This window comes from Kryptolebias marmoratus, linkage group LG7 (genome assembly GCF_001649575.2).
Source record: "Kryptolebias marmoratus isolate JLee-2015 linkage group LG7, ASM164957v2, whole genome shotgun sequence".
NCBI classification, from domain to species: Eukaryota; Metazoa; Chordata; class Actinopteri; order Cyprinodontiformes; family Rivulidae; genus Kryptolebias; species Kryptolebias marmoratus.
The window spans coordinates 17,715,314-17,726,115 of NC_051436.1; the positions used below are offsets into that span (position 1 = coordinate 17,715,314).

The 10,802-nt window shown below is 40.0% G+C and overlaps 1 protein-coding gene across 1 annotated transcript; it reads left to right on the forward strand.

Moving 5' to 3' along the window:
- The first annotated feature begins 2,676 nt into the window (after positions 1-2,676).
- haus4 (HAUS augmin-like complex, subunit 4) lies at positions 2,677-9,373 on the forward strand. Its single transcript, XM_017439732.3, has 9 exons — positions 2,677-2,869; positions 4,093-4,232; positions 4,431-4,562; positions 4,808-4,948; positions 5,865-5,961; positions 6,065-6,210; positions 7,741-7,871; positions 8,820-8,888; positions 8,984-9,373. The coding sequence occupies exons 1-9, from the start codon at positions 2,803-2,805 to the stop codon at positions 9,168-9,170; spliced, it is 1,110 nt and encodes a 369-aa protein (XP_017295221.1). The 5' UTR covers positions 2,677-2,802; the 3' UTR covers positions 9,171-9,373.
- The last annotated feature ends 1,429 nt before the right edge of the window (positions 9,374-10,802 follow it).

The following is a 10,802-nucleotide window of genomic DNA, read 5'->3' on the forward strand; positions in this document are numbered from 1 at the left end:
GAGTTCAGGGCTCTCTGCTCCACTTCCTCCATGTAGAGGTTAGCCACAATCGGAGACACTGGAGATCCCATGGCGCAACCATGTTTCTGTCTGAAAAAACTGTCATTAAACTTGAAATAAGTGGTGGAAAGGCAGAGGTCTGCACCCTGCTGGACATCACATCTCAGCTTTAAAAGCTCAACTCCACACTCTCTATTTCTGAATTGAGAAAGCTCTTCGGATGAGAAGCGAAACGTCTTCAGCTACAGAATAGAAGTCCAGTTGTTTTTGTTTTTTAACTTTTTTTTTGAATTTACCATGGCCTGGATGACTGAGAATCTACACCAGCAGTTCCATATATTGTCACTCTTATTTATTTATTTATTCAAACTGGTTTTAAGGTAAGTATCAGTTTGAGGATGACTTAAGTTCCCTGGTCAGAAAGGATCTATAATTCCTACAGTGAGTTGCAGTTGTGCCCCAGGGTCTCCTCCCAGTGAAAACCTCTAGAGGCAGGTGCTCAGAAGGCATCTTAGGAGGTGCCAAAACTACCTCAACTTGACTCCTTTCGATGTAGAGTAGCAGCAGCTCAGCTCCAAACACCCCCGGGATGACGGATCTCCTCACTTAGCTTTATGGCTGAGCCCAGCCACCCTACAGCTAAGCTCATTTCTGCTGCTTGTATCCAAGTTCTTGTGCTTTTGGTCATGATTCATATCTCATGACTATAGGGTTGGAATGTAAACAGACCAGTAAATTTAGAGTTTTGCCTTTCAGCTCAGTTCTTTCATCACTACTGCAGACTGAAGCAATATCCTCATTACTGCAGACAAGGCCCCGATCCGTTGATTCTTCTCCCACTTCATCCTCCCGTCTCTCATGAACAGGATTTTGAGTTACTCCTTCGCTTGATGCAGAGACTCATCCCTGACCTGGATGGAGCATTCTACCCTTTTCCAGTTAATAGCCATGACCTCAAACTTAAAGGGGCTGACTCTCATCCCAGCTGCTTCACACTCAGCTGTGAACCGTTCCAGTCCACGCTGAAGGTCATGCCTTGAAGATGTCCACAGAACCAGATCATCTGCAAAAAGCAGAGACGAGACCCTGAAGTTCCCAAACCACACACACTACTTTCCCCAACTACTTCTTGAGATCCTGTGCATGAACACCACAAACAGGATCAGAGACAAGGGACAGCCCTGGTGGAGTCCAGTCTGCACTGAGAACAAGCTCGACTTTGTGCCAAGGATTCGGACACAGCTTCTGCTTTGATTATACAGGGACCGGATAGCCCTTACCCTCCTGTGGCCTTTGGGTCAAATGGACTCAAAATTACAAGGGCTTTTCTTCCTCTCTTCAGTTACGAGGGCTTCAGAAGGATTAAAGGCAACCCTGGCACCCCATACTCCTGCAGCACTCCCCACAGAATGCCTCGGGGAACACAGACATAAGCCTTCTCCAGATCCATAAAACATGTAGACTGGAGAGTCAAACTCCCAGGACCCCCCTAGCAACTCCGCAAGAGTGAAGATCTGATCCACTGTTCCATAAAACAAAAGCTACACTGCGCCTCCATTTGTAAAGTGTGCAAAATGTAGTTTTGCATTGTTTTGCTGAAAAATGCATGAATGTCTTGTACTTGGACATCACAGAGATGGAAATGATTGTTGCCAAGAACACTGATACAACCCCATAAGAGCCTGGCTGTTGGACTCACTGCTGACAACAGTCTGGTTGTCTCGTATGCCACTGTATGCTCTGTCTTTGTCTTCCAAAAAGATCTGATATACTGATTTGTCTGGCTACAGTCCATGTTTCCATGGTGTGATGGTTTATCCCATCCCAGAGAAGTCAATCCATCTCTGGAAAAGATCAGTCTGTTATGTGCTTGAAAAATGGTTTTTAAAGTAAAATCAGCTGCTGTTAAATTATTATTTTTTATGCAGTAAGTAAGATTATGGCTTGGATCCTTGTCCTCTGTTCACTGAAAATGTCCAAGATCCATTTAATTTAATTATGGACTGCAGACAAGATTGTTCCAAACCCATTCCAATTTCTTTTGAAGAACATTTTGAGGATTTTATGTGTTTTTGACAAACTGGAGCTCATCTGCTTATTTATGCTCCTTTAAAACACAACTATTTGTGGATTTCTATTTTATTTTTTACATTTTGAGACTCAAAGCACTTGATTTGTGTGCTGTCTCAGTCTCTGTTGGAAAAAAAAATACATTGAAAGACCACAAAAAATCAAATAATTATTTGAAATTATTTGGCAAGTCTGATAGGATTAAAAAACAACTTATCAGTATACAACTTGAGTTATATTTTGCCTTCTGATTTTCTTAATCAAATTAAAGATTTTATCCAGTTCTGATGTGTTTTCCTCGTTTTAAATGGACAAACAAGGCACATAAATTTATTTACTTTTAAAACCTTTAACAGTATGACTTCTGTTAAAAACGAAGTAAAATCACAAAACATTTAAATTACTGTCTGTAATGTTACCTCAGTCTCTAAGCAAGAAATAAGAGAAATATCATGACCCAGCAGCTAGTTAATTACGATATTATCAATTAGTTTTATCACTTTTTTAAAGAAGAGCTGTGATTAAACATAAGCGCGTTCCCGTGAGAGAGCCGTTCTCGCGGTCTGGCAACGTGAGCCAGTGAACCAATAAGAAGGCGTCCTGTAGGCGCGCGCAACTTAAATCAGGAAGTCTGCCTTACATGTTTACATCGCTTCTGTGTAAGAAAAAACCCCCATCAATTTTAGCCTATTTTAAGCTGCTTTGTTCCCAAAGAACAAAACTCAGCCGAAAATGTCCGACAGATACGAGTCAACGAACATAATGACGCTCGGGAAGGACGACAGTTTACATCAACAGGGTAAGAAAACAACTCTGCGCCTTAATGCAGCTTACAGTTCATTATCGTACGAAGTGTCTCAGAAACTGTTGTTTATTAAAGTTAAGGATACAGACTAAAAGTGTACATGGTGCTTGAACAATACCGTTCTGTTTCAAGAAGTTACCTAAAGAAGCGGTACAGAGAACTGAACCTGTATCCCAGTCAGATAGATTTATTTTTTTCAGATACCCAGAATGCAGTTCGTCTTCGTTATTTTAAATTCCTCATGTTGTTTATGATTTTTCCCAGGACATGCATATTATTGGACTTTTGGACCAGGTGTTTGTTTTTGTCCACCTCTGTTGTCCCATGTGGTCTGATGTCTGTTAGCAAAATATCCCATGAGTCACTGGGCGGGTTTTAATGAAACTATCAGAAAGTAGTCTTTGGATGTACATCTTCATATACTATTAACTTTTGGAGTCAACCACAATTAAGATGCCCGCCACAACTAATTGACCGTAACAAAACGAAAATGGCTGTAACTTATTTGGTTTTAGAGATACTGAGCTAAAGTTTTAGATGGTAGTAGCTGAGACTCATTCACAATGCTAACAGATCTGCATGATCGTTTGACAGGTTTTTATTTTCAAGGTTTGACCAAAATAGCTTTTCTCATCTTAAGATGACCTCAGTGTAAAACTCCTGGGAGCGGGCGATGTGCATTCCTTCAAGGAATGCTTGGCCTTTAATGGTATATTATGGTCTCTGTAATGAATTGTCTTTTGTCAGTTGGTTTCTTTTTTGCACAAGTTTGTTTTTTTATGCTGGGTATTGCCTTTTAATAATAGATGGACATTTAAAAAAAAGAAAGGTTTTATCAGGAATGTGACGTTTTTATCGTATGACTGGTTTAAAAAACATTTTTAGACATAAGCAATTATAACTTGCAATGTAATTACAAATCTCTAAAACAGAAATTTTGAGTGTTTATAGAGCCTGATGGGATTTCATTTTAACACAAAATATGTGAACTGAAATGGAAATTATAACCAGTAACGACTACACTGTAGGTACCTGAACTGGGTCTCTTGTTTCAGATATGCACAATGTTCGTTCCAGATAGGAAGAATGTTTTCATGGATGTTTGCACATGAATGAGGAAAAGTGATGTCATTTATCCTGGGACGAATGATGTTTGAGATATCTGAAATTGGTTGTGATGGTTTGATTCTTACAATGACTTACTTTTTACTGTGCAGTTCTTGCCTCCTTCCCACTGTGTGATGTGACGGAAGACGATTTGACCCAGAACCCTCAGTTCTGCAAACTCCTGGCCACTCTGACACAACATGTGGACAAAACTGGACTCACTGTCCCTCTGAAAACAGAGCTGGATAAGGTATAAGTTTAATTTTTAATTATTTTTTTGTTGTTTATTATCACCTACTTGTGCTAATAACATAAGATGAAATGGAAATTAGCTGATAGGGTTTGCATTTTTGTTGGATTTGTAACCCATTTATTGATTGGAAAAAAAAAAACAGTTGAAGTTGGTCAGGTTTGTGCCTTTCTGAGCAGCTTCTTTGTACATCTATAGGTGGAGCAGAAACTACAGAACCAGAAGCGTCAGTGGCTCCGCTCTGAGAGCCTCTACAGAGGACTGCAGGAGATGATCCAGAACCACTGTGTCAGGAAGCACCGAGCCACTGTCCCTCCTGATCAGAGCATGGTACCTTTTAACAGATTTATTTAAAAAAAAAACAACACACACACAGTGGATTGTCAATAAATTATGGAGAATCTAAAGTGTTTTGGAGGCATTAAAGCTGTATTTGGGCATCATTAAATGCAAAAAGGTTATTTTTTTAAACAACACTTTATTTAATTTCACATGCTATAATTTTTTGCAGCCTTTTAGCAATTATGTTAAAGAAGATTTAGAGTAGAAGAACAAATCCTTTACTTTTCTTTCAGTTCTATGAAACGTTGCAGAGGTGTCTGCTGGTGGCGAAGTGTGTCAGACAGTTAGATCCCAGCAGCAACACAAACCAGGACCAGCCTCCTGTGCTGGCTCTGACCCCTCAGCAGGTGATGGAGCTGATGCCTGCAGACAAGGTAAGGCAAGGGAGCACTTTGTTTGGATGTTTTGTTTCATTCCAACTTTGTCCAATTGAGAAAGGATGTCCAGCAGACGTAGCTTTTAGGAAAACAAAGTCCAGGCTTATTTTGATTCCTTGAACTCTGCTCAAGATCTGGTTATCACCTGCTGAAGGAAAGGATGTTATTGTTTTACTCGTGTCTCAGTGTGTCTGTCTGCCTGTTAGCAAAACATCCTTTGAACCACTAAATCAATATTAAATTAAACTTTTAGAAAAGAATTATTGAATGTCTATAACTGATTAACTTTGGAGTCACCCGGATTCAAGATGACAACAAAAGCTATCTGACACAAGAGAAGTTGCATTTCCTGTTGTTCAAAATGTCGTGTGGATGCTGAGTGCTTAATGGCTTTGCTGAAAGTGAGTTGGAAAAGCTAAAAGGAGCAGAACAAGATGGTCACTACAGCCAATAAACATTAGCCCAGATAAAATGGCTGTAATTCAGACAGTTTTAGTTACTGACCTAAGATTTAGTGTGGAGTCACAGAGCTGTTCTCCACACATACTGGGTGCTAAGATCGCTCACTGCCTTTGTTTAAAACTTGCCACGAGGGGGGCAGGAGCTAACCCATCTCTTCAAATTTTGCAATATTGCAAAACGCGCATAACGTCATTTACAAGGTTTGACCAAAATGACTGTGACATTGTCATTTCACCTCATCAAACTCAGTGGGTCATATGCATTCCTTCAAGGAATGCTAGGCCTTTAATTAGTTGTTATGATTTCACTATAACTGGATTTGTTTCCTTATGTTTTTGTATCAGCTTGTTATTCCTATTGTATGTTATTTTCTTTGTCTGTGAGAGTTGCTATTTACTGTAAATAAGTGTTTCTTACTTATTTATCCCCATGCTGTACATGTCTTCATCAGAATGTGCAGAGAATGAAGCCGGCTCTGCCCAGACAGCTGGAGAAACATCTGAAGGAAAAGTGTCTGAGCCTCCTCTCTTACTATCAGCCCGAATGGGGTACGCTTGCTGAAAGCATCTGTTGTTTCCTGTCTAGTTTTCTTTTAGGTTGTTAGTTTTGCACTGACAGCCGTGAACGGGATGTTTTTGTCTTGCCTGTCAGAAAACGAGAGCGAGAGTCTGAAGACCAACAAGCTGCTTCACCTTTCAGCGCTGCTGGATAAAGAGAAGCGAGGGGCAGAAACCCTGAAGGAGGCGTGTCGAGAAAACACCGTCCTCCTGCAAAGACAAACCCAGCTCTACCTCTCTGTAAGCACTTATCTGAATGTTTATAGGTAAATCTGTCGGTTTTGTATCATTTGAAACAATATCTTCAAATTAAAGTATGTCTGACCTACTGTAAGTCCTAAAAGTAGAGACAAAGTCTAATCTGTCTAAAACATTTATTGGGGTGTTCACTTTATAAAACCTTTAACTTCTTTAGCCGTTCTTGTTTGCTAAGGGTTGATTTCTTGCCACATGACCTGTTTACTCTGCCCAGGTATAAAACGTTGTTCAGACTTCTTTTTTTAAGTATTTGTTTGAACATGAAAGAATCAATTGGTCCAGTAATGATAGTAAATCATTAACGCCAAGATAATAGCAATCAGGTCCAAAGTATGATGTTACATTCAATTCAATTCAATTAATTTGAATTCTGTTGATTTACAAAGCACCAGTTCACGACAAAAGTCATCTTGGGACACTATACAAAGAAGTGACAAGTCCAAATCATGAATCCAAATTCAGTCTAAAACAGATTCAGATTAAAATCCACTTATTTGTTCCTATTTTAATCCAATTCATTCTCATACAGTAGATTATGAAAAGCCAATTAGTAACAGTCTATCTAAGGAAGCCAGCAGATTGCGTTTAATCTTCATTTTGTCACAATCTCCCGACCTGAGCATCATGGAGGTGACAGTAGAAAGGAAAAAGTTCCTTTTACCAGCAAGAAACCTCCAGCATAACCAGAACCAGGCTCAGAATGAGCGGCCATCTGCCTCGACCGGCTGGGGTTTGAGAGGACAGGAAAGAGACGCAGACAAACACAGAAGGGTTGGTCTGGGTTTAGTTTCTATGGGAAGAAAAACAAAGAAAAGTACAGCTTAATAATAAATATATTTGCATGTACAAACACAGAGAGTAGAGAGAGTAGAGACAGCAGCAGAGTATGATCCAAAATAACACCAAGGTTCTTTAAATTAGAACTGGAGCCCAAATTAATGTCATCCAGAGGAAATGAAAGGCTGCAAAGTTTGTTCCTAAGATGCTCAGGTCCAAAAACCACAGCCTCTGTGTCGTCTGAGTTTAAAAGCAGAAAATTAGGAGTCATCCAGGTTTTTATGTCTTTAAGTCATGTTTGTAAACCCTAATAACTGATTGGACTCATCAGGTTTCATGGATAAATATAACTGAGTATTATCAACATAACAATGAAAATTCATCATGTCCTGTTTAATAATTTTACCTAATGTAAAGAGTACTGGTCCAAGCACTGAACCCTGAGGAACTCCACGACAGACTCTGGTATATGAAGAAGATTCATTATTAACATTAACAAACTGGAATCTGTCAGATAAATATGAAGAAGCCTCCTCTCTTACCATGAGCCTGATTGAGGTACGCCAAAGAATATAAGTATTTATGTGGAAATTTGATTGTTTCAGGTCATATTTCAACAGGAAAATAAATCCATTGATAAATCTGAATGATTAATGTGTATGATATACCTATAAATTTGAAGTCCTTAGTTTGTTCTAATAATATTTTTATTCTCCTCTTTGTTGTTCTAACCAGGAGCTGATAAAGTGCATTCAGTTTCTTCAGTCTCTCATCCTGGACCACCGGCTGAAGATCCAAACAGATCTGGACAGGAAGAAACTAGATTACTTCGAAGGCAAATGTGAATTAGTCTTACAGAAGATAAAGTAAGGCGTGCTCAGTGCTTTTCCTGCTTTAATACTGTAAAAATGTCAGTGATTCTATTCTTAGAGAAATTTATGAGCAGAATAAATGTATGATGAAGTCTGATAGTTAGACGCTTGGAAACGTTTGAGCCAAAATGTTATAATTTTAATGAGAAAACCTAGTTTAGTTTCAAAGATTATAACTGGGTAAATGGAAAGTACATCATCATCAGATTGCACATACAGGAAACAAAGTATACACTGATTAGTAACCATAACATTATGACCACAGTCTGTTTCTGTGAGTTGAGTGTCTTTTTACTTTGGGACCTGGCAGTAGGTGAGAGGTATCAGGCAGAAAGTAAATGTTCTGTCATTGAACTGGATGTTGGAAGCTTAAAAAAAAATCAATTAAAGACCTAGCATTCCTTGAAGGAATGCCCGTTCTAATGTGAGATCAGTTAGCACTCAGAGTATGTGTTGTAAAGGACTCTCAGCTACTACCACACTAAATTTTAGCTCAATATCTGAAAAACTAACTGAACTGTAGTCATTTTTGTGTTTCGTGGCAGCCATCTTCAAATGGCTCTGCTCCAATAGGTAATCAGTTGTAGATGTTCAGCAAATGATTACTTTGTGAGAGTTTAAAAAACAATCCTCCAGTGGTTCAGGAGATATTTTGCTAACAGACACACACACACACAAACGTATAGACACAGTCAAAATCATTCTCATCTGCCTTTGCCTTTTAGCAGAGGGTAATAATGATTCAAGAAGGATTGGAGTAACACAAAAATTAATTTGAGGCGTTGCTTTGCCTCGTTAGTTTGACCTCAGACCCTCAGAGGCCTAAAAGAGTCTGTGCGTCGATGGGTTGGGTAGTTGGTCATAATGTTCTGGCTACTCACTGTGTTACCTGAATAAACGGAGATCGACATAAATGTTCCTGTGTTTCTTCTTCCCTCAAAGAACTGAGATGGTGAAGCTTCAGCTGGACACCTACACCGTCGACGCGATTTCCGCTCACAGAAAAATAAGGCAAGAGTTCCCGCTGCTAACGCTGTGTTCACCCGGCCGATCATGTCCGAACCGGCGCTGTCGATGACACCCGCCGTGTTTCCTCCGTGTTGCAGGGGGAGGCTGGAGTCTGAGCTGCGGGCCAGCAAGGAGGAGAAGCAGGCCGTCGAGCTGAAGCTGTCGTCCTTTAAGATCCTGGGCCGAGAGTTCGAGGCTCTGGCTGACGAGTACTGCAGGATACGGCAGGAGATCGACATGAAGAAGTGGGCTCTGAAGGAACTGAGCCACTACAACGAGAAGTAGAAGGTCCTGTTTGGCGCCGAGCTGACCTGCAGCATCGGTGTTTTACAGAAGGAAGGCCTCAACTGTTCAGAAAAGGGACAAAAAGCTCGGAATAAATCGCTGACAGGAGCCATACAGAACGCATGCAACTCGGTAGATTACAGATGTTTAACTGTTTCTCACTTATATGTTATAATAAATGTAATTTCCCTGAAGTATTTGAACCCATTTTGTTTAGAATTGTCTGTTTTAACTGTGTCTACGCAGGTAGAGTTCAGTGTGATAATTTTTTTCCCTCACTGTATATTGTGCAGCTTTGAAAGAAAATGTGCATATTAAACCCCTGCAGACATGTTTGTTGGAACATTTCCACAATAATAATTGTAAAAAAGGATGTGACATGAGCCAGAAAGCTCCCAGGTTTGTCTCATCTGTCCCAGAGACGTCTAACAGAAACATCTGGGCTGGGCTGGGTCATCATACATTGTGGTGAGTTCCTGTCAGTAGTGGAGCCTCCTGGCTCTGATGCTGTTGAGCTTCTTGTGACTCAAAATGTGACAAATGGTGCAATGAGAAAGTGACGCACTTTGAGTTCAGCTTTATTGGCTTTGGATGGTTTCCTTTGCTCTTTTTCTTCCATCAGAACTATCTGTCAGATCGACCTGGGGTCGCATTTCCTCTTGCGTCCACATCCTGAGAGCTTGGTAACAGCCCCGTGAAACGTCTACATTTTGATAATCTTGTCAGCTGCGGTCAGAGGAACATGGAGCTGCTTGGAGATGGTCTTGTAGCCTTTATCCTTTATCTTTAACATGAATATCTCTAATCTTCCTTCTGAGCTCCACAGGCAGCTCTACCCAGTGGCCGTTTGTTCCCTTTAAATCAGCTGAATGACTGATGGAAAGCTTGAAGGCAGCAGTGATACTAATTAAAGTCAAACAGTTTGAAACATGATTATAATGCAAAGATTAATGTTTTCTTTAATGGTACCAACATATCTGTCTGTACTCATTTAGCATATATTTGTAAAATAAACAACAAATCATTTCTTTTTGCATTTTTTCCACATTCTAAAGACCTGCAGATTTACACCAGACAGCTGCTTTAAACCGAAATGAATCTTTGTTTCAGGGTGCTGTCAGGATACCAGCTGATTTATCTGCTTCTCTAAATGTGCAGCTTCTTCAGGAATAGTTGTCTCTCTTTTGGTAGCATTACGGTGCTTGGCATAAACAATAATAATAAAAAATGGAAGAAAAAATCTAATGGAGATCAATGGGATTTTGGCAAAGCAGATGAGAAAACTCAGCCTTCTTCGGGGCTCCGTAGCTCACTCATAATTCACAGCTGAATCATCATTCGAAGTTCAAAGCTGTCACAAAAAGTTGGACTTTACATGTCTGCACTGGCATTCGGATTTATTTTATGTTTTTTTACACAATAAGCCTTTTTCACGGCAACCGGAAGTAGCGTCTCCTGGTGCTGGAACACTTCCTGTTTTAGCGAGTCTGTTCAATCACACGAAGCAAAATGTCGGTCTTTTCAATATCGTTGCTTAATTTGCCAAAGTTGTCTTTTGCTGATGTGGAAGAAATCGCAGCGGCGAATTCCCGATCCAATAAACTGGAGAAAGGATACAAGTTCTTCCATGAA

Excerpts from the sequence above, each read along its gene's own strand:
- haus4 (XM_017439732.3), top strand. The coding sequence starts at position 2,803 with ATGTCCGACAGATACGAGTCAACGAACATAATGACGCTCGGGAAGGAC. Across the intron at positions 4,563-4,807 it reads TCCCTCCTGATCAGAGCATG|TTCTATGAAACGTTGCAGAG; the intron begins GTACCTTTTAAC and ends CTTTTCTTTCAG. Across the intron at positions 5,962-6,064 it reads TTACTATCAGCCCGAATGGG|AAAACGAGAGCGAGAGTCTG; the intron begins GTACGCTTGCTG and ends CTTGCCTGTCAG.